Raw genomic sequence first — 27361 nt, forward strand, 5'->3', positions numbered from 1 at the left:
CACAGTGGAGCCGAACAAAGAAGCATGCCCGTACTCATAGGCCTTTTCCTTTTCCCCTTTCATCTGGTTTAGGCCCTCATCCCCCACCACCACCACCTCACGTTCAGAGTGGGTCCCCGCCCCCTTAGTCAACCCTTCCTGGAAATGCTTTCACAGACACACCCGTGAGGTACTTTTCTCTGTCAATACTGACCATCACATCTAACTAGCTGCTGAAGTGTCTTTCGCTCAAAGCCTCAAATACATCACCAAGCTGCATGACACACAGAACAACAGGACCCATTTTCATTCTTTGGTCTCACCAAGGCTGAGCCCTGGCATGCAGAAATCATAGACAAATATACATAAAATTTAAAAATCTTCTTTTCAAAGCCAAGTATGGTGGTACTTATAATTAGCCTAGCCTACTTCAGGCAAATGAGAGACCCTGGCTCAAAAAAAAAAAAAGGTGGCCAGCACCTAAGTAATGACACCCTAGTTTCTCTCTCTCTCTCTTTCTCTCTCTCTCTCTCTCTCTCTCTCTCTCTCTCTCTCTCTCTCTCTCTCTCCTCTCTCTATCTCTCTCTGTCTCTCTCACACACACACATAAAGAGAGAGAAAAAAGGGAGGAAGGAAGGAAGGAGGGAGGGAGGGAGGGAGGGAAGGAGGAAGGAAGAAGGAAAGCTTTGGGAGGAAAAGCTCATCTAAACACAACTATTGCATGTACAGATGTCACCAACTGCTAGACACTTTTCCTTCCAAAGCAGAAACTAACTAAAGCCTGCTTTCCCAGGACCCATTGTCTCCAGAGCCCAAATGCATGCAGGCTGTCGTTACTTGGATTTGTGCAAAGCACAACCTGTGTAGACATCAAACGTGGCCCTGACCCCAGGTACCCAGCCAGACAGATTTGCCTGCAGGCTGTGTGTGGGAAGGCAATGATGTACAGGCACATCAGTCAGCCAGCTTCCATGGCAACAGCCTCAGCAGCCTGGCAGTAGCATCCACAGCCACAGTAGCAGAGGGACCCAACAACCATCTGCGATGTGATTTGTGGGCTTTGCTCCCTCCACAACTGGTCCCCCCAGTTGTTCCTCTAGCTTCCCAACAACAAAATTCCTTTCTGTGTCAATTTACCAAACTTGTTTATCTACTTAAGCTTAAGAAGCTCCAGCTTTTGATTGGGTCTGTTGAAGTGAGTTGGGTTGGGTTGAGCCTGAGGATCTGTTCAAAGGTTAGTTGTTTGTTTTCTTTGTTTGTGTTTTCAACTTGACCCAAGTAGGCAAGTTTGCTAGGGCAATTTCTTGAGTCCTGGTTGATGTGGAAGGGGCAGGTACACTGTGAATGGTGCCACACCTGTGTGGTATTGTGTAAGAAAGCAAGCTGAACAAGCTACAGGGGAGCAAGCCAGAAAGCATACCCCTCCATGGCCTCTGCTTCAGTTCCTGCCTCCAGGTTCCTGCTTGAGCCCTGACTTCCCTTCATGATGGACTGACTGTGACATGTAAACCAAATAGATCCTTTCTTTCTCAAGTTGGTTTTGGATGTGGTGTTATCACAGCTACAGAGAAGCAAACTAGGAGAGTGCACAACTCAGCTTCCTCCAGCCACTTTCCCCAGTGGGAACACAATGGAGGGAAGGAGTTGCTTCTCAGGAGGGGACAAGCTTCTCAGCCAACAGCCATCAGTCACTGTGTGACATGTAGGCAGAGAGGAGAGTGATGCTCCAAGCCTGGAGAGGCTGGAACAGCCAGGTGAATGGCTGCCCAAGGCCATGACTGATGCAATTGAGCCTGATAGAGCAGAAATACCCTGCACCCATTGTAAGGATTCAGGCATTGTGCTGGCCTGCCTCTGTCACCTGGCAGAATGCACTCAGGAAGTACCCTGGTAAGCCCAGGTGCAAAGGAGCTCTTTAAAGAAAGACCCCCGCCCACATACTCTCTCTTTCCGCTGTTCCCCTGGGGCAGACAGGACTTTTCCTGTCTCCTTCTCTTCTGTCCTCTCTGTCTCTGTGTCTCTTTACTTCTTTTCTCTTTACTTGCCCCTTCCTCCCCTTTCTAATAAAACTTGTCACTAAGCTCTGTCTGCCTGGCATGTTTGTCTCCCCCCGCCCCCGCCCTCGGTCACCCTCACCTGCCATGGAATCCATGCAAGGTTCCCCTCACGATTTATTGTAACCCCCATCTCTCCCAAGATTTCAGCCTGGGTGCAAATTTCCAGTGGCACTTCAAGGTGCTGGCCACCTGGAATCTAGACATGCCACATCCCTCCAGCCATAACCGATGCTTTCTTAACTAACCTTGTGTTTGCCCCGCCTAAATGGACACTGGGCTTGCGCAAACACACTAGCATGGCCCCTTGAGGGTGGGGAACCACAGAGGTTATGGCTGGAGCTGCTTTCTGAAGAAGGGCACCATGGCCTTGGCCTCCTGTCCTGGGCTAGAGTTCTCCTCCCCTGCCGCCCTGCCACTCTCTTTGTTCTGCCGCCTCTCTCTCCCTGTGTGTCTTACTAATTCTCCCTCTGCCTCCCCCTCTCCCTGTCATTCTCCCTCTCTCTTGCACACATGCAGAGAGACGGGGAGGGAGGAAGGGAGGGAGGGAGGGAGGGAGGGAAGAAGGGAGGGAGATGGGGAGGGGTGGGGTGGGGGAAGGGAGAGGGAAAGAGAGAGAGAGCGAGAGCGAGAGCGAGAGCGAGAGAGAGAGAGAGAGAGAGAGAGAGAGAGAGAGAGAGAGAGAGAGAGAGAGAGAGAGAGAGAGAGAGAGAGAGAGTCCTTGCTAGTGCTCCAGCAAGCCTCACTCTGGCTGCCTCCACCTTTACCACTAGGTGGCAGTGTGGCACCGTGGATTTGACACCGCTGACCCACGGCCCCAGGCTGTCTCTCCGCTCATCCATCTCAGCCCATGCTCCACAGAGGGCTCTAAAGAGGACACCCACGCCAGCTTTTCGGTCACGCCTCACTGCGGCACCTAATGAATCTCAGCTCCTGCCTGAGCCGCCGCAGCCCTGCCTGCTGTGCAGCCAGCCCCGCCCCCAGCCATCCCGGGGGTTCTGGACCGAGTTTCCCTCCCGAGGAGCCTCGGAAGGAAATTCACAACAGAGGTCTAGCTCCGGGCCCAAGTGTGCGTACCCGATCTGATCTGCTTGCTTCCAAACAGTCACCGTGATGTCAATGTCCGTAACCAGGGACAGATAATGGCTAGAATGCCGTCGCCATGTTTTATAATAACACAGATTTGCCTAAATGGAGTTTAACAGAGGAAACCACAAGGCGCCTGGCGCTTCCAGCCTCCCATGAGATGGGAGGCAGTGTGCAGGACAGAGCTCTGGTCCACCCCCGCTCGGTTCCAATGAGGTAAAGATGAGGCTTCAGGGCTAAGGATGAACACATACTAGAGCAGTGGTTCTTAATCTTCCTAATGCTTCGACCCTTTAATACAGTCCCTCATCAATCTGCATAAGACCGAACTAGACTTCCTTAATATAGGTGACAATGGTATAACTGGGACAATGTATGAGGCCATTGGCAGTGGGACCAAGATCTAACACTAATGCACAAACTGATTTAGTGGAGCCCATTCTAGAGATACCTTGCCCAGCCTAGACACAGGGGTGTGGGAGTGGAGAGGTGCCTTGGTCCTGCTTCAAGGAGATGATGGGACAGACTTAGTAGACTTCCTAGGGGAGACCTTACCCTCTCTGTGGAGCAGATGGGAGGAGGGAGGAGTTGGGGGAGTGGGAGGAGAGGAAGGAGAGGGAACTGGGATTGGAATGTAAAAAATAAACTAATAAAAAATTCCAAGTTTCCCCACTAAAGCAGCCCCAGCTCTTCTGACAAAACAAAACAAAAACAAAAACAAAAAACTAGTCCCTGGTGTTGTGGTGACCCCCAAACGTAAAGTTATTTAGTTACTACTTCATAACTATGATTTTGCCACTGTTATGAATCATGAAAATATCTGATTTGCAGGATATCTGATATGTGACTACACTGGGGTTGAAACCCATAGGTTAAGAACCAATGTCCTGAACAATGCTGAGTTCCCGTGGGATTGCAAGACTGTATTAGGTTATCATCACCACTGCCTCTCAGCAGGTGTCCCGGTGTCCTTGGTGTTAAGTGCTCAGCACTGAGTCATGTTGGGTACTCCACTTGCTCTGTCCCACAGAGTCCTCATGAGGCCAGTGAACAAGGAACCCCAGTCCCAAAGAGTTTAGGTGACTCAGGTTCCCACCATGTGTAAAAGACACATCCCAGCTTGGGATGTGCCTGGGCTGGTTGCTGTGGGCATACAGCTGCTTGCACAAGTTGATCTCTGGAGGTCAGGGCATTGGGGAGTGGGCACAGACACACGAGACAGCATAGATCCCATTTTGTAGGATGAGGAAGACTCTCCAGGCAGTCCACAGGACACGAGAACTAAGCTATCAGACTTCCCTGGTGACTCTCTGCCCACTTCTGTAGCAACGTTCTTTCTCTCTGAAGGTTCACCCAGGATAAGTGAACAAGGGAGACATCTCATGGACAGCAGATGCTACTGAAGAGCAGGGAGATGCCAGCATGGCTCACAAGCCCGAGGTGGACACCCCCTTTGTGCAAGAGTGTAGAAGACCCTCAAACAGCCATACTGGAAGATGTGCACCCAGCATGGATGACGGAGCCCTCTTCTCCTAGTCCTTTCCCAGCCCACATAATTTAGCTCCTCTGAGACCCTAAGTCCACCTGTAGTTAGGACAGAATTGCATACAACCGGCCTCCACATCCCCTCTTGCATTGAGGGCATGTCAGCAGTTGACCAGCCTAGCTATGATTGCACTTTGCAACCAGACACTAGATTTATGAAGATGTAGTTCATTCTGCTCAGAGGACGGTGCTGTGTGACATCATGGTGCCTAAATAAGCTTCCAAGAAAGTTTCAAAAAACTTATGTCAAGAACTGAGTCTGAGAAGCCACCAAGTCAGTCTGCCCAGGTTCATGGGTGCTGACAGGAGCCACAAGACTCCTGGAGACTGGAGGGTTGACTCTAGGGACACGGATGCACTGTCACAAGAAACAGCACACCTGCCCTCACCTCCCAAGGCAGACACACTGAACAGTGGGAACACCTGTTCACCATTTTTCTGAGGCTGAAGCCAGGGTGGGATACGTGGCTTCACCAGGTAGCATTGCATCTTCCAGGTTAGCTCACTGTGCAAACACTCTTCATGGAGCAGTCTAAGACTGGAGTAAAGCCTGTGTAAGACTCTGGGTTTGGTGTCCAGGAAGCTCCCCGCACCTACCTACACATAAAAGAAAATTGCCGGGCGTTGGTGGCACATGCCTTTAATCCCAACACTGGGGAGGCAGAGGCAGGTGGATCTCTGTGAGTTTGAGGCCAGCCTGGCCTCCAGATTGAGTGAAAAAAGAAAAAGAAAATTACCCAGAACATAGGGCAGCCAGGACCTCCCTAGAAAGACCAAGTGCTCCAGGGTGCTGTCGCCATAATTCACTCTTTTCTTGATCCCAAGTAGAGTTGCATGTGATGATGTATTTTCTTTGGGAAGTAAAGCATTAATTCTGTTTTACTAAAGATTCCCACTTACAAAAAGGGGGTTAGAAAGAGTTGTTACTGCAAGACCCCCCCCCCCGCATCCAAGCTTCAGTCCCTAGTGTCCCATGTGTAGGCTGGAGCTGGTGACAGACCTAATAAGCAGCACACAGCCAACACTGAGGAGTGTGGCCCTAAGGCCAGGTTAGGAAGCCTGTGGCTTTGGTCTCCCAGGAGTCCTCTGGCCCCTCCCCTCACTGCTCTGATGAAGGGACTGCCAGGACTGCCACGTTGGGCTGTGCCTTAGAGGGACCTTTGATTAGCAAGGACTGTGGTGACCTCTGCTTCCTACCAGCCAGTGAGAAGCAAAGGCTCACCATTCCATATATCCTCAGAGGAGTGGAACCCACCAAATCAATCAATGGTGAGTGACCTGGTTCTCACTGTGACAGACTTGCTGAGCCTCGTGTGAACCCCTGGCCTTCAGACACCTCATGCAAAAATCTTCTAGGTCACTATGTTTCAGGGTGGCTTGCTTAATCCACAGCAATAGATAACATAGCTACTGAAGAAACTAGAACAGAAAGCGCCACACGTTCCATAGTGAAATCCAGAGGATTTATTCGTGTTCCTGAAGTATGGGTTTGAAGCAGAGCAGCTGTGTTCCTACGTGGGTAATAGTGAAAGGCACCTATGTGTTAGAGTAACTTATAGAAACATTGGTCACCACCGAATGGTGCTTTTTGTGTAGTTTGAAAAGTGGGTGGCAACTCCTACCTGCCACTGTTTGCACATGACTGCTTCGACATTTGCATTGATTTGTGGCTGGACAAAGACAAGGGTATCACTGCATCTTTCTGAGTGGTGACTCTATAATGGGCATCTCGGCTCGGACACAGTGGTAAAACTTCACCTATGCAGACCAGCACTGGGAACCAAGGGTTCCCCCTCCTATGATTCAAACTGCCCTTCTGGCAATGAGGCTCTGAACTCCTTATGGAAAGGAACTGGCAGACATGGTGACTGATCTCAGGGGTAGCTTGTGGCCACTGGTGTCCTGAAGGCTGTTTATGAAGGATAGGGTTCAGATGGCTGTCTCCCCTGAGCTACAGACTTTGAGCACTCACAAGTTTTCCTTGTCAAACTCACACATGAAGTACATGGTAATGTGGCATGCCACATCGTTCCAGCCCCCTGAGGCCACCATCTCTACACAGTCCTCCTCGTCATAGGCGTTGTTGGGCTCTCCACTTCGCCACTTGTTGAAAGTCTGCATGGGGGAGCGGTCAGAGTACACAAAGTCACCTTCCTTCTCCAGGTCATTGATGCCTATGAAGACTCGGGCCAGGCCGGCCTGTGCCAGGTACGACGCCATCAGGCCATTGGCCGCCTCGTCCTTGGGCATGCTCAGGGTGCCTCCTCGGCCTTGGCAGGACAGCTGGGCATCTGCATACCGCTTCTCCTCCTTCACCAGCAGGTAGATCTTGCTCTCAGTCTCACGCACACCAGCAACAGCTGCAGGGGAGGGCAGTGCTGAAAGGCCAGCACTTGCATTTCTATAAACAAACTCAACGCACTCCACCACACCACGGCCACAGGCACGGCAGCGGTGGACGCTGAGCAGCAGATGCTGTCCAGCTTTAGGGGAGAAGCGGGGAGGGAGGAGCAGGGAAGGGAAAGGCCTCAGTCCAACGTACCATTTTTTATGAATTTCAGCTCAGTTGTCAGTTGAGTGACCTGGTTGTCCATCTCCCCGATAGCCTTCCGCAGCTGGCTGCACTCACATGGAATGCCTGTAAGAAGCAGCATCTGGTTTTGGAAAAGAAGGGTACACACACACACACACACACACACACACACACACACACACCAGGTGCATATGCCACAGAGAAAGGGATCAGGAAATGAGCATCCTGACCTCTAGGGCAGGTAGAGCTGAGCCTGCTACACAGACAGGATGATACCTTGCAGACAGACTGCAACCCTGAGAAGGTTACAACAGTAGAGAAAACAGAGACTGGACTATCCCACAGCAGAGCCAGCCTGACAAGAAGCTTATCAGCTACTTGAGCTCCCTGCTTTCCTGCCCAAGGCAGTTTCAGTTTGTGAGTTTCAAATGTTTCTGACCGTGTGTAGTAATTATGCGAGATAGTGGGCTTCACTGTGACATGTTCATACATGTACATAATGTATTTTGATCATATTCATCCAGTTAACATCTCTTGTCCCCTTCTACCCTTTCCAACTGATCCCCTTCCTCCTTCCAACACCGTGTGTGTGTGTGTGTGTGTGTGTGTGTGTGTGTGTGTGTGTGTCTGTCTGTCTGTCTGTCTGTCTGTCTGTCTGTCCCAATGAGTTTCACTAGGGTTGTACCAAACGGTAGCATGGGCACCTTACCGTTATTAACTCTTTTGTTTTGTTTGTTTTGAGATTGTATCCCATGTAGCACAGCTATGTAGCCCAGGATGACCTTGAACTTCTTATTCCCCCTGCCTTTATATGATGACTGATAAGATTATGGGTGTGCACCACCATCCCCAGGGCTTCATGCAGCCACATGTATCTTTTTTCTTTTTTTAATTTATCATTATTACTTATAATTATTTCATTCTATGTGTATGGGTGTTTTGCCTACATGTATGTCTGTGCACCATGTGTGTCTACAGTGACTCCAGAGGCCAGAAGAGGGCATCTGATTTCTTAGAACTGGAGGTATAATTTGTGAGCTGCCATGTGGTTGCTAGGAACTGAACCCAGGTCTTCTGGAAGAGCATCCAGTGGTCTGAACCTGTGGACCATTGCTCCAGCCCCATGGTTTATGATTTGTCATACCAGGCTCTCCACTGGGACCCGGGGGTCCGATGTCACCAGAGTCTCCTTTTTCACCTGGGTGATTAAAAGAAAAATTAAAGTTACCATCCAAAGGGGAAATGTCCCTAGAATTAAAATGCGTCAAGTTAAAAGTCTTATTTATTGAAGCTGAGAATGTAGCTCAGTGGTAGAGCTGTACGAGGGTCTGGATTGATTTCCCATCAGTCCCCATTGCCATGTTCTAAGAGCAGCTCCTTAGGCTGTTTATAAACATGGACATTTACAATCTATGGGCTTTGGGGGAGCATCCAATGGCATACTTGAAGTCACCTCTGGGGAGCGCAGTGCCCCTCAGGGAATGTTTTACAAGCAACATTGTATAGATTACTTAACACCAAGAGCAGATGACAGTAGGCCAGCTCAACAGGAAAATCTGGATGAACATAAAATGGGAGGTGGGATGAATTTAGGGAAAGCCTGATCCAGGAAGTGTAAACAGCACTGATAATCCCAAGCTGTAATCAAAGTTCCTCTGGATCCACTCCAGGTAATGTAGTGTCACAGAAGGGCCCAGACACCAGGACCCTGCCTGGCCTCCAGGTAGGCAGGGCAAGCCTCCTAACCCCTTGCCTTCAATTTCCTCAAAACACACACACACACACACACACACACACACACACACACACACACACACGCATAGTATAGAACACAATGACAGCAACAGAGCTGCCCAGCTTCTGTGAGATCAAGTCACCATGTTCTTTGTGTGTGTGTGTGTGTGTGTGTGTGTGTGTGTGTGTGTGTACATGTATGTGTGCATGCTTATGTGTGTGCTTGTGTATGTATGCTTTGTGAGTACATGTACATGCATATGTGTGTTTTGTGTGTGTGCATGTCCACGTGTGCGTTTGTACAGCAGTCATTTTTAAATCCCTAATGCATCCTCTCTCTTTCTCAGAGGACAGAATCATCTCCGTGAAGGGCTATGAGCTCCATGTCTACAGATTCGCAGTCTGTTCACATAAGGAAGGAAGAAGCATTTAAGCAGCCCCTGCCTATATTATTCCTATGTTCTTCCAGGTGCTTGAAGACCTCCAGAATCTCGGCCTGGCCAGGATCCAAGAGGACAGCCCTGGAGACAAAGCCAATCAAGTAATCAAAGCCAAACAAGGGTGGCCCTGGTCTGCATGTGAGACTTGGAGATCTGCCCAGCACACATGCTGTGTAGAAAAGAATATGCACTCCTTCTGTCTTCCTCTCACTCACTCGATGGCTCCCTCATTACAGCATTGGCCACAGTAGCCAATGGGGACAGATGGCCAGAGTGTCCACGGATTGGGAGATTGCAGCGTAGGACTCCGTCCTCTGGGCAGATCATCCACAATCTTCACCCTGACAGCTGTGTCTACTTGGCAAGATGCCATCAGATCGTGACTGTTGGCTGTTGATGTCCCATCATCACTCAGAGAATGGGGGAATGCAAGGGGGGGTCACTGGACCCTTACCTGACTTCCAGCCACTCCTACCAACCATTTACATGTGATTCTGCCCTAACTGTTGGCTGTTGATGTCTTATCACTCAGAGAAGGGGGGGGGCATGCAGACCTTGGAGTCTCAGAGGTACCAGAGCATGTATGCTAGGGAAGGTTAACTTCCCATAGAAGGGGAGATTCCATCAATGTGACTTTCTAATGTCACTGCTTTGGGGCCCCCCACAGTTCTGCAAGTAGTCCCTCACCCATGCTCTGGAAGTAAGACCAATAAATCCATTTGCTTTCTAAGTTAAACTTTGGTGAAATAGTATTTTGGTGACTGGCATTGGTGGCACATGCCTTTAATCCCAGCACTCAGGAGGCAGAGGCAGGCGGATCTCTGTGAGTTCGAGGCCAGCCTGGTCTCCAGAGCGAGTGCCAGGATAGGCTCCAAAGCTACACAGAGAAACCCTGTCTCGAAAAAACAAAAAACAACAACAACAAAAAAAAAAAAATAGTACTTTGGTTTGCTTTTGGGACCTTAGGAGGAAGAGGTAGACATCATTTATGTCTCCTCGGGGAAGGAATTCTCACAATACTTAAACAAAACATGGTGTATTTGTGCAGTGGGTGTCTTTCAGCCTTAAAATAAGGGGATTTTGACATGATGAATTCTGAGAACACTGTACTAACTGAGGGAAACAAGACCACCAGAAAGAGTGAATCCCGTTGTATGGTATGTAGGATGGGCAAATTCACAGACACAAAAAGCAGACTCTGGGTTGTCAGGGGCTGGGAAGGGGAGGGAGTTAATGCTTAATGGTGCAGCATCTCTGTGGAGTGACAAAAAGCTTTTGGGAACAGTGGGCATGGTTGCGTCACATCGTGAATGTGTTGGCGCCACTGAACTGTACAGCTGGAACAGTTGAAATGGCAGCTTTTATGAGATTGATGCTTCATCGAGTATCTGTGAAGGTTTTGTAGCTTGAATGTCCCTCAGCACTCCATGCTCATCAGGATGATGTCTGACAGCAGGTTCCTGAAGAAGAGATAACCAAGCAGAGTACCCACCTCCCCAACACTCCTAATCTTTCTCTGCAAGCACAGCACAGGACCACAGCAAACCACCCAAACCAAACACAGCTCATACCTCAAACCAAGACATCTCCAGGCCTGAGTCAACCCGCTCCAGTGTTAGAACTCAAGAGACAGCTGGGAAGACCTCAGCCAAATTCCTCCTTTGCTTCTGATTGCCATCCCCTGGCCACCCAAGTTCAGTCTCCCCATGGCAAACCCACACAGGAGCACAGGAGACTTCAATGAGATCACGAAGAGAAATGCATGACCTTTGTGTCCCCCTGGGTCCAGGTGCTCAGAACACATCCGTTGGAAAGTGAGGATAGGAGTGGGGGTGAAGACAACAATTCATGACACAACCGGTTCATCCTGACCACACGAGTCTCTCATCATCTCATCACGCTCTATAAGGAAGGTGTGCTGAAGATTCAGGCTCTGGCTCAGCACATGACCTGGATCCTGCATCCAGGAGGTTAAATGCTCTTTAAGTGCTATAGGCTGGTGTGACCCCACCCACCCTGGTGCTCACAGAGCCAGCAATCCCTTTAAGTATCCCTGTAGTGAGAATACTGCAACAGAATTTGTCAGGGTGACACATGAAAACAAGAGCTCCAGGCAAAGTGGCACAGGCAGCCACTGTTCTGAGCCTATCAGGGAAATATAGGGCAAGAAGTGTGTCTCAAATACCTTTAGCGCCAATGGGACCAATTTTTCCATGGCGGCCCACGGTGCCTTTCTGTCCTTTGTCCCCCATGTCTCCTGTAGAAAACAATAAGGCCAAAATTGATTGACACACAGGTGATCTGACACACCCCTCCTCACCATCACATGTGCACAGGTGATCTGACAGCCCCCTCTTCACCATCACATGTGCACAGGTGATCGACATGCCCCTCCTCACCATCACACATATGTACACATGTACACTGGAAGCGAATGCATAAAGAACAGCTCTTTCAGGGCACATATATGACTGTCATAGGATGTTTCCTCACAGGTAGCCCATCAGTTTTGTTTCTAGTGAAGGATATGAATCACACAGATGGCAGAAGGGAAGAGGACAGGCCAACACTCCCAAGTCACTCAGCCAAGGCCAATTCTCCTCTGAACCTGGGTCAGGAAGGGCAGCCTAAGCTGTGTCCTAGCTCAACAGTGTCTCCCAAGCTTGTTCTCACACACTCAAACCAAAAGCATCACTCTGGAAGGCAGACACAGCTAGGGAAAAACAAAGCCCTGGGCACCTGCTCTGGTTGCATTTGAAGGTGGCTCTGCGGGAGACAGAGGACACAGGGAGAAGAGACCAGAATGCTCTCTGCATGCCTTGTGGCAGGTCTGTAGCACAGTGCCTGCTGTGTGCTTCCTGTTGGCAAATATTTGCATCATCCAGTCTCCCAACCATTGCAAGAAGGAGCAGGGGATGGCCTTGCTTTCCCCCAGAGAACACTGATCACTGGAATAACAAGTCAAGGCAGAAGACATTTCTCAATGCCATGTCCTCACTTCCTCAGAGATGCTCCTGGGAATCTTTTCAGGATCCCCACTGATGAGACACCAAAGCACAAATAGCAAACAAGCATACAGAGAAGCCCTGTGCACCAACTTCACCATGGACAGTCTGTGGTCAAGATGACATGACCTTTTGACCTTCTATTGCCCACAGGGTTACAGAGATGAATAGAAGCTCAATGTAGATAGCTCTGGAGACAGGCAGGAGGAAGAACTCCACTGTGTGCTGATGAAGCACCTCACAGAACAGCACTTCCCAAGGGCCTCCCAGTGCTGGAGCAGACAGAATGTTCCCTGGTGCGGAGCAGATGGAGTTCAAAGGACAGAGCACTGACTGATCAGAAAACACACCGTCCTTGGAGAACAAAGTGCTTGATTACAAAGCACATTCATGCACACGTGTTCTCCTTTACTGCTTCTAAAACTGGTCAGCAGCACATAGGTAGTTCTAGGATTAAGTGACTTGACCAGGCTGGACTCTGAAAGTCCAGCAGAACTAGGTCAAGAGCCAGGATCTACTGACTTGAAAACGGTTCTGCTTCCCTGGTATCGGGGGAGACAGAGATGGGTGAAGCCTGTGGGTAGAAGGGCAGAGCAAGGGTACAGAGTGTGAGCTGAGGACACAGGGCATAATCTGGCCATTGAAACCCAAGGAAGAGGTACAACTGTAGGAGAGAAAGAAGGTACTGAAGTAGTAAGGGGCTTTGACCCATCTGGAGGCTGAGTGGGGCATCTGAGAGGGCACATGCATCCTTGGAGCAGTGGGAACCCCTGGAGAGTCAGGAAGAGGAGATCAGATTCCTGCTTGGGAAACCCAGCCACACTTGAGGAGAAGTGGACAAGGCAGGCACAGAGGCCAGCTGGTGGCTAGCCAGACAGCATCCAGGAGAATGAAAAGAAGCCTCCCAACTGACAGTTGTCTGAGAGTTGACAACAACTCAGTGATGGGATGTAAGGTGAGGTCAAGGCTTCTGGCCTGGATATCCTTGTACAGAGTGGGTCAATTTTTTTTAAGATTTTATTTATTTATTTATTATGTATACAGTCTTCTTCTGCCTGCATGCCAGCAGAGGGCACCAGATCTCATTCAGGGTGTTTGTGAGCCACCATGTGGTTGCTGGGAATTGAACTCAGGACCTCTGGAAGAACAGTCAGTGCTCTTAACCACTGAGCCATCTCTCCAGCTCCCAGAGTGGGTCATTTTAAAACCGGGAAAACCGCCGGGCGGTGGTGGCACACGCCTTTAATCCCAGCACTCGGGAGGCAGAGGCAGGAAGATCTATGTGAGTTTGAGACCAGCCTGGTCTACAAGAGCTAGTTCCAGGACATCCTCCAAAGCCACAGAGAAACCCTGTCTTGAAAAAAAAGACTTCAGAAAAAAAAGAAAAACAAAACAAACAAACAAAAAAAAAAACAAAAAAACGGGAAAACCAGGGAGGGCACAGGGCTCCAAAATCTCAGAGTTAAACAGGAAGAAAGGCAGTGGATGCAAGATGAGGACAGAGTAGGGTTTGATACCAGTAAAGAAGGAATCTAGTGGGATTAGAGGAATCTAGTAGCTGGGCAGCAACTCTATGAAGCCCTACAAGTGGCCGGGGGGGGGGGCAGTCAGGGTGGTGTTTAGAGGGAGAAGGGCTAAGACCAGGGCAGGCAGTGTGTCATGATCAATGAGTTAAAGAATGGGGAAGGAAGGAGAGACCTTAGCAATCCTCTCCAATCTTTTGAGGTTGTAGCATTCCCCTGACATCTGCATGGTTCATGCTAGGCCACGCAACTGAGTTTTTAAAGAATTCACAAAAATATCTCACATTTGATGTACATTTGTTACTTTGTGTTGATCTGTAATTGAAGCTGCCTTTGGCTGCATGCATGCACCCTGGAAACCACAGATAAGACACGTCAAAATGACCCGCTGAAGCCCCACAGAGGAGGTGGGAGCACAGCAGTTCTCCACATACAGGAGTCCAACTCCACTGTTCCCCACCCCCGTGCCAGCCAGTGAGCATGCCTGCCCAGCCCAAGTTCACATCACATGTTTGGGGGACATAAGGTTCAGCTTGTCCATCTGACAGATGGGTACACTCCACCCCACTGCACTGCTCTCCTGTATAAAGAATGGACAGATGGTTCATTCCAATGCCCAGGCTTGCCACATTCCCATATGGACAAGGGCTGGGTAGCTGGGTCCTAGAAAATAAAAAGCAAAGATTTCACCCTGGAAAGGCCAGCTCCCACTAAATGCCTAAAACCTTGGGAGATCAGTTGCCTGCTACCACAAGGCAGGTGGGATTGAGGTTCCCGAGTGTACGTGTGGCTTGTTGTATGCTGTGTAGGGAAAGATGGGAAAGGATCCAGGTCTCCTGTCTACTATGGATGGGGCTGCTTCCCTTCAAGAATTGTCTAGCTGATTCAAGGCTATAGTAGGGGAAAAGTCATACCACAGCTCTGCCTTCTCAGCCTTCTGGCCACACGGTAGAAGATCAGGTCCCTGAGGTGACAGGCAGACAGGATAAAGAGGCTCAAAAGTCTCCGAAGGAAAAACATTTGCATCACAAATGCCTCCGGGTGGTTTTCCTTCCCTGGAAAATTCCCACCTCAACAGAACAATCAATTAGCACTCCATTGTCCAATTCAGTCCACTGGCTGCCGGCATGCAGTGAGAGTCCAGCACGTGTCCGGCTGTCATAAATCAGCCACAACCTGAGGCTGATTTGAGAACACTTGGCTTCAACCCATCCCCAACTCTCACAGCACAACAGGAGCAGGAATTCAAAGCTGTTGCTGACACTTGGCTCTTGGTACCAGCTGGCACCATGCTCAGCTCCTGCCCTTGGAGAAGCATGGGTGCCAAGCCCTGCCATCGGGGTACACAGGAACCAAGAGCAAGTGTGGAAAACAAGACACGGTGGAGACAACAGCAACTCAGCTCAGAGGAGACGAAGGACACAAGGGAGGCAAAATCTGAGTCTCAAGCTCTAGAAAGACCAGGCCAGGTGGCCTGGGTAGGCAGCAGCCTTTAGGGGGCCTCTTGGGTCCCTGAGTGCTGGACAGTGCTATCAAGTTCCCACAGAACATTGATGCCATTGGTTTAAGATGTGCCAAGATTTGGGGAGACAGGAAAAGTAGCCCCACAAGGACTGAAGCAGCCCTGAGTCTACATATCCTCTCTACCCTTATGGAACTGAATAACCTGGGTTAGTCAGCAACCCTGGGTGAATTTATTAATCTCTCTGTCTTAGTTAGGGTTTCTGTTGCTGGGAAGAGACAGCATGACCGCGGCAGCTCCTATAAAGAAAACATCTAATTGGGGCTGGCTTACAGTTCAGGGGTTTAGTCCATTATCATCATGGCAGGAAACCATGGTGGCGTGCAGGCAGATGTGGTGCTGAAGAAGCCAAGAGTACTATGTCTTGATCCACAGGCAGCAGAAGTAAACACTCTTGTACTAGGATTCACTTTAGCATAAGAGACCTCAAAGCCCTCCTCCACAATGATACTCTTCCTCCAATAAGGCCACACCTACTCCAATGAGGCCACACCTCCTAATAGTGCCATTCTCTATACAGCAAGCATTCAAACACATGAGTCTATGGGGGCTATACCTACTCAAACCTCCACCCTCTCTGAGCCTTTGATTTTAGCTCTGTACACCTTGAATCTGAGCCTGGGGTAGCCTGTGGTATAGTTTAGTTGGGAGAGTGATTGCTAGCATGCACAAAGTTCCCAGCATGCAACTGGACACAGTTTGTAATCCTAGCACTCAGGAGATACAAGTAAGAAGACCAGAAGTGTTAGGTCATCCTTGACTATATAGTAATTTCAGGGCCAGCTTGGGCTTCATGAGACTCTGCCTCAAAAAAGTGAACATATAAGGTGGGAATGGTGATTCATATTATAATCCCTGTGAATTCAAGGCCAGCCTGGTCTACATAGTGAGTTAAGAGCCAGCTAGAGCTATAGAATAAGATAGAATGAGATCTTGTCTCAAAAACTACATATAATATAAGAGGCTGGAAAGATGACTCAATGGTTAAGAGCAATAGCTGTTCTTTCAGAGGACCGGGGGGTTCAGTTCCCAGCATCCACATGGCAGCATGCAATCATCTATAACTCCCATTCCAAGGAATCTGATGCCTTCTTCTGGAACCAGGCACACATGTGGAACATTGAATATAAATATATATGCATGCAAAATACTCATACACAGAAAATAATACATTTTTAAAGTAACAAGAAGAAGCTAAAATCCTGTAGAAAAGGCTTTTGAAAGAAAATACCCATAATCAAGTTGTCTGTCTTCTCCCCTTCCTCCCCACTGCCTGATGGCCTTGCTCGGTGGCTCTGTGCCACCTCAAACAGCAGCCTGGCATCCTTGTTGGCAAAACGGGCTCAGAGCTTGGCTCAGTGGCCTCTGTGCTGGGTCTGCACCTATGAAACAGGGTTGGCAGTATGCCCCTAGTTGGATGCTGGAGAGATAGGCACACCACCCAGAACTGCACCTGGCACATAGCAGGTGGGACACACGTGTCCCCAGCAACAATTATTCATCGTCACAGGCGGAGGCACTCGGGAGTCTGGAAATGTGACAAGCCACACGGACAGCCCCAGGGGCTGGGTAGATGTGCACCTGCACTTTTAACACAGTCCCAGGTGATTGATGGGCACCAAACACAGCTAGTGCTGGCTTTGTCCCTGCTTCTTTCAGTCTGCCTGAGATTCCCCCATCACCTAATCCTTGAAGACAGCAAGAGCACGGGAGAGCCTGCAGAGAGGGGTAGGTCTGCTCCCTTCTCCACCAGTAAGGGACCAACACAGACACTTCCGGTATACTGTGCCAGGACAGTACATTTGTGTGACTCTACTGAGCTGAACATCATATCATTCTCATTGCTATGATGTGTGTATACATATGTGTTCATTTGTGTGTGCATGTGTGTGAAGGCCAAAGGCCAGGTGTTTATTAAAACAAGGTCTCTCGATGACCTAGAACCTGCCAATTTGGCTAGGCTGGCTCTGTCTCTTCAGCACTGCAGTTACACATATGGGCCACTGTGCCTGATTTTTTTCACACGGGTTCTGCGGAATTGAACTCGGGTCTATGTGCTTGTGTAGCAAGCACTTTACTGACTGAGTCTCATCCCCAGCCCACCATTCCCATCTTTTGATGAGCTGAACAGTCCATCTAAAAAGTCTGTGCTGAAGTGAGTTGTGAATGCTCATTGAGGTCATAGGTCGTGTGTCTGTCACTAATCCAACAGCACTGGTGGCCTTATAAGAGAAGACACCAGGTATGCACAGAGTATAGTGCATGTGAGGACACAGGAAAAGGAAGTCCTGGAGAAACCATCCCTGCTCAACCTATGTCTTAGACTTCCAACCTCCAGATTTCAAAGAAACAAATCACTTTCTACTTGGTGGCCCACTGTGGCAGCACAAGCTGACTGACCCGGTCATCTTCTACATTCTCAGAGAAGTAAGGCCCAGAAGGGATACGTCCAAGGCCACACAGTGAACACAATTATCCAGTTATTCCAGGCATAATCCACACTCTGACCCAGACCCAAACCCCAGGTCTCCATTCACAAGAGTCCGGGCTGGCTTAGAACTCACTATGTAGACCAGGCTGGCCTTAAATTAACAGGGATTTGTCTGCCTCTACCTCCCGAGTGCTGGGATTAAAGATGTGCGACATCACATCCAGCTTCACTTACACTAACCTTGGACAAGTTGTAAATCATCTTCAAGCCTCTGTTTCCTCTCCTGCAAATATTTGTGCACTCCATATAAAATACAGACACGTGAATTCATTCACATGCATATATGTGCACACAAAGATACATGTGTACCATACAGACACACAAATATCCATGTGAACGCAAACACATACACAGAGTATTTGCACACATACATACATGTGCACATATGTGGGCACAAAAACACATGACACTTTATATGTGCATACTTATAGATAAGCATACAAATAGTAATTTACATGTGTGTTTGTGTGTGCATGCATGTCTGCATATAAGCATGTACACACAATACACATGCTTTGCATGTGAGCATACATGCTATACGGTCGATCCTTACACACCCCAGGGTGGTAAAGTTAGTTAGCACAGAGTTGGCTTAGAATCCAGTTTACTCAAAGCACCCAGGGTGGTGGGGGGGAGGGGAAGGATAGACACATGGAACAATCTCTTGCTATCTCCACCTTCCTTAATAGCTGCATATGGGATTGGCGGCTGCTGCAGCTAGGAGTATCCTATTGTTTGAATGTGTTGAGGAGGAAGAGAAGATGAAAACTACTGAGACATCAAGACTGTCTGCTCATCCTCCCTTTTTGGTCAGACTTGTTTTAGCTCCATGGGCAGAATTGGCAGCATCGTTACAAGGCTAAAGCTCCTGCGGGAGGAGATTCTGACAAAAGCTTTCATTTCCTTCCTACTTCCAGGAAGGTCTTCCAGCTGCTTCACAGGACAGTCAGCTTTATGTGGTGTGCACACATGCTCAGTGGCGCTGAGATACATTTAGCACCTGTGCCTTTAAGTGGAGAAGCTTGACGGAGGCAACTCCAAATGCTGGGAGCCATTGTGACCTGCCGTCCTTATAGCCCATTACTCTAACGAGAAGTGGGGTGGTTCCCATTTGTTCTCCAGACACGCAGGAGGAGTGGAGCGGGTGGGCAGCTCACAGCAGGTGTGTGATTCATATTAATTTTAATGAAGATATCAGAGCCCTTTGAAGTGGAGATGGGGCAAAAGGGGCACTTGCAATTCAGCCTCCTCAGCGATTTTTATGAAGGATGGCGTGTGTGTGTTACAGCTCATGACAGACCGGTGCTGGTGCAGCTGCCCTCCACTGTCTGTGCCAGGAGGGGCCTCAGCCTCTGTGGAGGGAACAAGACAGCCACCCGCTCTTGTCACAGCTTAAGTCTGGGGACCAGACAGAAAAATCTGGGACGACACAGACACTCACGTATCGGGTCACATCAGCAGAGCCACTCTGCGCCTGCCACACAACCCAGAAATGTAGATACTGTTCTTGCCTCAATAAACAGCAGATGACAGCAGGCGATTCTGCTGGCTCCATCCTGCCTGGCTTTGTTTCAATAAAGGCAATTCTCCCTGGCAGGGTGTTGCTTGCTGGGCACATCAGCCGTTTCCTTCAGAGCAGTCCCAGGTGGGCACAAGTTACATCTGGTGGAAGCTGAGCTGTCCAGACCAAGGGTGGGGAGCCCACTGCCCTGGGAAACACAGCCTGCTGCTGCAGCACCTAGGCCTATTAATACAAGCCAACCTCAGGTCCTTCCAGAGACTGACACTCTATAGAGACTGCAGCCCAGCATGGGAACTGGGATTTCTGTACTTGCAGACCTCCCTAGTCTCAAGAAGGGGAGGTCACTTGCTTGGGGGACAGTGAAGTACACAGACAAGGAGCTCAGCTACAACTGAGATCACCCAGGGACTTCAAAGCTATTTAAAGATATTTCATTTCGAGATCTGTTTCAAACAACTGTTGGAGGGACAGCTCTCAGGCAACCAGTGTCAGGCGGAGCCCTGGAGACACGAAACTGAAGGCCCTGTAGATCTGTGCCCATAGCCTGCCCACATGCTGCAGGGGTGTCAAGTACAAAAAGAAATGGTTACGAGGTGCTGCTCAGCTGCGACACTCACCTTTTTCTCCTGTAGGGCCGACTCTTCCTGGCCGCCCTGGGGCTCCTTTGTCTCCCTTTTCTCCTGCATCCCCTGTGGAAGAAGTCATAACTGTTTAGGCCCTTTCTGGCTAGGACAGGGCTATGATGTTATGCATCATACAGAAGAATTAGGAAGGCTCTCACACATGGTGCAGCCAGTCTGACCCTACTCCGTGCCCAAGCTACCCCAAACTGCAATCAGCATCACTGGGACGAGTTCTGGGTGCCTGTGTCTAAGCTCAGGATGTACTTTCCCTACACTGCTTTATTTTTCAGGGAACAGGTTTTTCCCTCTATCTACTGTCCCTTCTAGGCGGGTTCCCCATCTATCTTGCCACCATAAGGCTCTCCACACTGCTCCAACAATAAGAAGTAAGGAGGAATGTCACTACTAGGTGGCCCCCAGAGAAATATGTGGCCTGGTAACATGCTGGGGAGAACAGACTGGGGTTCTCACGGAGCATCTCCTTGTCTTCTCATCATGACCGACGGTAGCCTCCCCTGTGGGCGGGCTACCTGGTACCAATAAAGTGTGCCCTCCGTGTTCTGGGGTTCAGTGGCCAGGTATAAGAGGCAAAGGTGTAAATAAGCAGTCAGGATATTTGATGAGTACACAGGTAGGTTGAGAGTCACAGCAGACCAGGGGGCCAGGGGACCAGGGGACCAGGGGACCTACTCTCTAGCCTCAACCCCAACCCAATCCTGATCAAATGACCTTCCTACAACGCAAATCTGATTCTGCTTTTCTCTTTCTAAAAGACAGAAAGTCACCAAAAGCTACACTGAGTTATACCCCAGCCTGGTCTCAAACTCACAGAGATCCACATGTCTCTGCCTCTTGGTCTATACATCCTGGTCTATATAGTGAATTCCAGGCTATCCAGGGCTACACAATGAAACCCTGTCCAAAATTGCGGGGTGGGGGGGTGGAGAGAGAGGGGAGACATGGTGGTGTGTGGCAGTGAGTGTGAGTGTGACAGAAAGCCCACTGGGGACCTTCTGTTTGAAATTCACCCTCACAGCTAGAAAGCAGTAGCCGGAAGAAAGCTCACTCACTTCCCATGAGACAAAACATTAGGGCCAGGATTTCTGTTCACTAAGGAACACTCAACTGTGAAGCCTTGATGGTTTTGTTTTGAAGTTATCAAGTTGAGATGGAAAAGAGAGAGAGAGAGAGAGAGAGAGAGAGAGAGAGAGAGAGAGAGAGAAACCAACTCATAAATGCCCAAACCCATCTCACAAGAATTCCAGAGAGACACAGAGAGGAAGAGAGTGACGTGTAACGCCCTAGAGTGTGTAGAGAGCTGCCAGATACACTTTCCAGTTCTGGGGGTAGGGGTGGGTGCATGAAAGCAGGAACACAACAAAAGCCTGCAGAAGACCACACGGGAAAAATCAGGGCCAAATAGCGAAGACGTGTCAGCGACACTGCCAAATGAATGTCAACAACAAAGAGAATGCTCTGTGAGCCATCCAGGAGGAAAAATATTTTAAGTCAGATTGACATGAGAATTCTCATTAGCCACACGGGGTACGGGGTAGAAGGAGGCACTAGCTTCAGCAAAAGTGACATCGCATGCATCAGATCAGACGTCTCCCCACTGAAGTGGCTTTTAAGCCGAAGCTGTGTGGTGAGCAGGATGCAGCCAGGCAGAGCAGAGCAGTGCTCTGAGGAAAGGCACACAGGCAGAAGGGAATGAATCAAAGGCTCTCCAGATGAGCCTGCCACGGCTAGGCTGAGGCTGAACCACAGGGGACAACATGATCGCCCACAGAGGAGCGAAAGCAAAACCCGCCCCTGCAAATGCCCACCAAAGATGGGCAAGGATGTGGAAGTGTTTCTTTCTTAGTGCATGCATCACTGTGTGTGTCACCGGAAGCAGCTACCATGACTCTTCTCTTCATGGGGCTGAAGTCCCCCAGAGCACCTGAAGGAAGGCCTCCACCACAGCAGGTGCATTGTCAGTACTCACTGAGAGGTGACTGTAAGCACACCTTCCAGCTTTTCTAGAAGCTTTCTAAGAAGCTGCTAGAGTTTACACATGCCTCACTTATTTGAGGCAGGTGGGTGTGCATTGGTGAAGGCATGGCCTATGACAGCTGAGGGACGAGCCAAGTGCAGGCTCTGGGCCTGACCACAGCTTCTTTGGGCATCAGAGCCTGGATTAGGGTAAAACTGAGTGAACCAGACCATCATCCTCTGCACTTGTCACTTACCTGATGGCACCTCCCCTTTAAAAAGAAGGCAAGAAGGACACTGGGCCCACCACACAACTTCCACCTGACCTCCCCTTGAGTCTTGTGTCTGTCTCTCCTTTTATTGAAAAACTGTTCATATTGATTCCAACTCACCATAAGAGACTGCAACAGGACTTAACAGACTATATAGCAGGAATGAGATATAACACACCAATGAAAATATTTTAAAACATGGTGCCTGGGCAATGAAGTAACAGCTGTGAGTAGTGTGTTTGTCACAGCAAACACAGGAATGGAGTTGATCCCTAATCTCTATATAAAAAGCCAAGCATAGTAACACACACATGTGCTGGGGAGAAAGAGTCAGGAGGATCCCTGGGGCTCTCTGGGTAGCCAGACTAGACTAATTGGTAAGCACCAGGTCAGTGAGAGACCCTATCTCAAAACCCAAGGTTGATATCACCTGGAACAATGTCAAAGGACCACCACATGCAAGCACACATATTTGTACACACATAATACATATACACACACACACACACACACACACACGGGACCCAAATGAAGAATTTTTATATCTCTCAACCAATCAGAAAAGCCTCTTCATTTAAATGTCATTCTCATGAATAATCTTCCCATTTCACCCACAGGGGCAAGAAGGGGACAAGACCTCCTGAGCTTCCCACTGCTGACCCCCCCCCAAAAAAAAACCACCTTGATGCCCAGGCTCTGAAGTCCGCCCTACACCAATGCAGTTCAACTCTGTCCATGATTACCTTATGTCCTGAGACTACTTTGTCATAAAAATTTGTTTTTGCTAGATGGTGATAGTGCACCCCTTTGATCTCAGCACTCAGGAGGCAGAGGCAGGCAGAGCAGGAGTCCCCAGCTAGCCAGGATTTCATAGTGAGACCCTTTGTTCAAAAGCATTTTTGACTCTGCCTCTAAAGGGCCACACCCAACTCAATGGAGACTCTGAGTCTAGCTGTTCCAGGAGGCCTTGGAGGGCAACCCTGACTGGCCATAAAGATCAAAGATGTTCCCAGCATTGCTCAAAGCTTAGTGGGGTGGGAGGGACTCCTTACACGTGTTGATAAACAGGCCACAGAGAGCCCAGCCCTTTTTCCAGGCTCCCGTGGAGTTCTGACGAGCCATCTACGAGGTCAGGTTGACATTTAAACTGCCATCTCATTCCCCACCATCAGTAGTACTGCTTTCTCTTCCCTGGTAGAAATAATTTACCGCTTGCGCCCTCTCAAGTCAGATCTACATCTGTGAACGCAAAGCTTTCATCCGGGTCACGCTTTGATAATGTCTGACCCAACTATGAAGGTGTGTGCGTTATGATAAAGCATGAGGAACCTTGGCAGATTCCATGGCAGGTGAGGGTGACCAAGGCGGAGGACATACATGCCAGTCAGACAGAGCTTAAGTGAGAAGTTTTATTAGAAAGGGAAGGCGGGGGAGAGAAAAGAGGTAAAGAGACACAGACAGAGAGACAGAGAAAGGAAAGAAGAGAAGAGGGTGACAGGAAAAGTCCTGTCTGCCCCCAGGGGAACAGCAGGAAAGACAGAGGGAAAAGAGAGAGCAGAAAGAGAGTAGGAACGAGTAGAAAGAGAGCATAAAGTGGGCAGGGGTCTTTCTTTTAAAGGGGCTCTTTGCACCTGTGTGCAGACTATGCAATCATGGAACCCTGGGCTGACCTGGCAACAGGGTCAGGCCAGCATAGTGCCTGAATCCTTACAGTGTGTCCTCATTTTCATGAAGAACAAGGACTACATTGATACCCTCATTGTCAGTTGAAGAAAAGCCACCAACACCCCTGGACTATTGTTCTGTTTGCAAATGTGTCTGCAAGCAGACTTCATCTCTACATGCCATGGGATGTAAACACTGTAGCATCATGCAGCAGGAAAGAAGCTGGCTAACCTCAGCCCTCCGGCTCATGCTCATGATGAACAAGATCAAATGAGCCAGACCCTCACAAAAGGCTCCCGAGAAGAAGGCTGTGTTGCATATATATCGCTAATGAGAAATTCGAAATTCCTTGGCTAGAAAAGGTTTACCTGTCATGGAACCTTGGTCTTCTAGCCAGGAAATCCCAAGCCCAAGAGACGGGCAGATTTCCCAGGATGCACCTGGACCACAGCCATTTATTCTTTGTGAATTTGTGAAGTACCAGGCCATGCAGGAGACTGAGACACCCAGAGGCATGACCAGGGTAGCGCCAGAGCAGCAGAAGAGCCATTACCTTTGAGTCCGGGGACAAGAATCTGCACAGAGCAGGCGTCCTCTGTGGTCTGCTGAGGACATCCAGATGGCAACAGTGACAGGAAAGCCAGGCTAATCAGCATGCCTGCCAGAGCCAGGTCCCTCGTCATCATGAGTGCAGGCAGGACACTGACTCCTGGAAGAAGGAAGGCATAAACAGTGACAGGATCTGACACAGACGGCAGCGCTTTGCAAACAGCAGGCCACACGCATGCACTCCCCTCTCTCCGTGGCTCGCTTATTCACCATTTACCAACCTCCACTGAGAATCCCTGAAGTTTTCAGGCATCTAGGGCGCCATGTGTGCCCAGAACTCTTCCCCTAAGCCTTTGCTGAAGGTCACTTGCACTGTCCAGCCTTCCTCAGAGCAAGTCACTGAGAATGAGGCCTGCCCAGGAGGCTCATCTCATCCTAACAGCAGAAACTCAGGCTCACAGAAGACAAAGGCTCCAATGCAAGACATGATATTCCTGCAGAGCCTGGAGCATGTCTGAGAGGGGATAGCTCTGTATAAACAGAGATCCATACTGGGTGGCTTGAAAGCAGAGAAGGAAGAGAAGAATTGAGAAGGCCAAAGTAATGGCAAGAAGAAATAGAGAAAGATACATAAAAAGCAAGAAGAAAAAGCTGACTCTGGAAAAGGGCTGGGCATCGGAACCACACAGTAGCAATTACAGCAATAACCACACAATTATTCATCCCAGAAGGCCTCTGATGCTTCCTGGCACCTATCCCCCGGGTCAGTCAACCACTCAGCAATATTTCCAGGTGCCAGCTATGCCTGTCTGCCAGGCATAGTTCCAGGTGCTGGGGTGGAGAAAGAACTAAAGTTCCTTTCCAGTCAAAGGAGACAGCCAGGGACGGGAACGATGGTGGTTAAGTAGTTAAAAGTATCTGCTCCACTTACACAGGATCCAGGTTTAGTTCTCAGAACCCCTATGGTGGTGCACAACCACCCATAACCCCAGTTCCAGTGGGCCCCAATGTCCTCTTCTAGCTTCTGTGGGCACTGTACACACCTAGTGTGCATACACACATGCAGGCATGCATACATACAAAAATAAATAAACCTTTTTTTAAAAAGAGACAAAAAGATAAAAAAAAAAAAAAAAAACAGAAGCAGCAGAGAGGAGTCATCTTCCCCAGGGAGGAGAGGAGGCACAAGATGACCTGAACCTGCAGGCGCTGCCCTTTAGAGACAAGGGTCAGGGATGGCCTCCCTGGTGAAGTCTCTTGAATGGAGCTTGGGGAGGAGTTGCCTGGCCTGGTGAGCACAAGAGAGAAAAAGCCCTGAACAGAGTGAAGACTCGGGTCTAGTGTTACAGTGAAACCTTTGCGGGGGGGGGGGGGTCCTCAAAACAAGATGGAGGCTTTTGATCAGGGCTTGCCTTTGTAAAGGGACCACTTGGCTCTCCTCTGGAGACCATATTTATTGGAATAAGAATGGAAGTGGATGCCAGGCGTTGGTGGTGCATGCCTTTAATCCTAGCACCCAGGAGGCAGAGACAGGCAGATCTCTGTGATTTCAAAGGCCAGCCTGATCTACAGGGTGAGTTCCAGGACAGCTAGAGCTGTTATGCAGAGAAACCCTGTCTTGGGAAAAACAACAACAACAAAAATAAACAAACAAAAAACAAAACAAAACAAAAAATGTTCTTCCAGAGATAGCAGGTGTCCAGGAGGACAGTCACCACTTCTCTTCCATTAAAAAGGTCAGGCCACTGCAGGCAAGCAGGGAGAGCAGAGGCTCAGAATGCTCTGGATCTGGATCCTCCTCCATCATCTGCTCTCTCACTGACTCTCCTGTCTGTGTGTCTTTATGAGATAGGGTCCTGCCCTGTCCGCTAATTCATTCCTGCTCCAAAACAAGGGAGGTGGGCACATGGATACCCACCAGGAAGCTGATCTGTGTCCTGGTCAGCCCCCTCTCAAGCAAGGAATTTGGTTTTATAAACGGAGACTATACAGCAACCCTGAAATCTTTTTAAAAACAACATCCTTGCTCTCAGTCAGAGCACAAAGACTTAAGCCCCCTCCCCCCCCCCCCCGCTTCCATTAAAGAGACAGATTTCTGGGGGAGAGAAACACGTAAGAATGGACAGGTAGCAGATCGGGAGGAAACTGTGAACTGTACTGCCAAACACACAAGGTGACATGTCCATTAAACACCTACAATAGAGCCCTGGATCCCACAGACTCTGAACTGTCTGCTGGGAACAGCACCGTTTCTTGGAAGCCTCCTCTGCCCTAAAGGGACACTCCCACCCCCACCAGGAGGCTACAGAGAGGATCTTACCAACACTATGGTGAGGAGAAATCTGCTGATCTCTTTCATCTCTGGCACAGATGTCTCAAAATTGGAGATGGAACTAAATGTGGAGGTTTGGAGCCCCATTATGCCACACAATGGCCTACAAATGTAACCATTTCAATTTGGAGCAGCCACCTGGGGCCACTCAGACACAACAACCTATCCCAAAGTCTGGTATCAGGGCGAAAGCAACACCCTTTCGAGCTGCTCGGCTTCCCAGTGTTGGGAGACTGGAGACCCACTGTTAGATGGCTCCCCTGAGAGAAATGTTCCTTCCTCCCTGAGATCCACTCCCCTCCACCTGAGATCCACTGCTGAGTGTACCTTTGAACTATAGGTCTCTGAACAGGGCTTGCTCAGCTGTCACCCCATAAACTCTGCTCAGCAGTAGTCTGGAGTATGTTACTCCCCCACGGGAGTTAGAAGTGATCACTCCAACCTCTGGGCACTAAGTAACCTAAGTGCTTGCAATTCCATCATCTATCGGCCAACTGATCACAATCTGCCTC

At 49.3% G+C, this 27361-nt stretch overlaps 1 protein-coding gene across 5 annotated transcripts; it reads right to left on the minus strand.

The window, feature by feature from the left end:
- Nucleotides 1–6145: 6145 nt before the first annotated feature.
- Nucleotides 6146–24669, minus strand: Colec11 (collectin subfamily member 11). Of its 5 annotated transcripts, none has more exons than XM_035448044.1 (6): nucleotides 24522–24669; nucleotides 20052–20123; nucleotides 11557–11628; nucleotides 8342–8395; nucleotides 7207–7302; nucleotides 6146–7024 (listed from the first exon to the last, which is right to left on the minus strand). In XM_035448044.1, exons 1-6 carry the CDS (start codon nucleotides 24652–24654, stop codon nucleotides 6633–6635), a joined length of 819 nt encoding a protein of 272 aa, XP_035303935.1. In that variant the 5' UTR covers nucleotides 24655–24669; the 3' UTR covers nucleotides 6146–6632. The 5 variants fall into 5 exon arrangements, with proteins under 5 accessions (XP_035303935.1, XP_035303931.1, XP_035303932.1 ...); XM_035448040.1 differs by having other exon boundaries at nucleotides 6146–7042; nucleotides 24522–24654; XM_035448041.1 differs by lacking the exon at nucleotides 20052–20123 and having other exon boundaries at nucleotides 24522–24651.
- Nucleotides 24670–27361: the final 2692 nt, after the last annotated feature.

The sequence above is a fragment of the Cricetulus griseus genome, chromosome 7, assembly GCF_003668045.3.
Source record: "Cricetulus griseus strain 17A/GY chromosome 7, alternate assembly CriGri-PICRH-1.0, whole genome shotgun sequence".
Taxonomy (NCBI): Eukaryota; Metazoa; Chordata; class Mammalia; order Rodentia; family Cricetidae; genus Cricetulus; species Cricetulus griseus.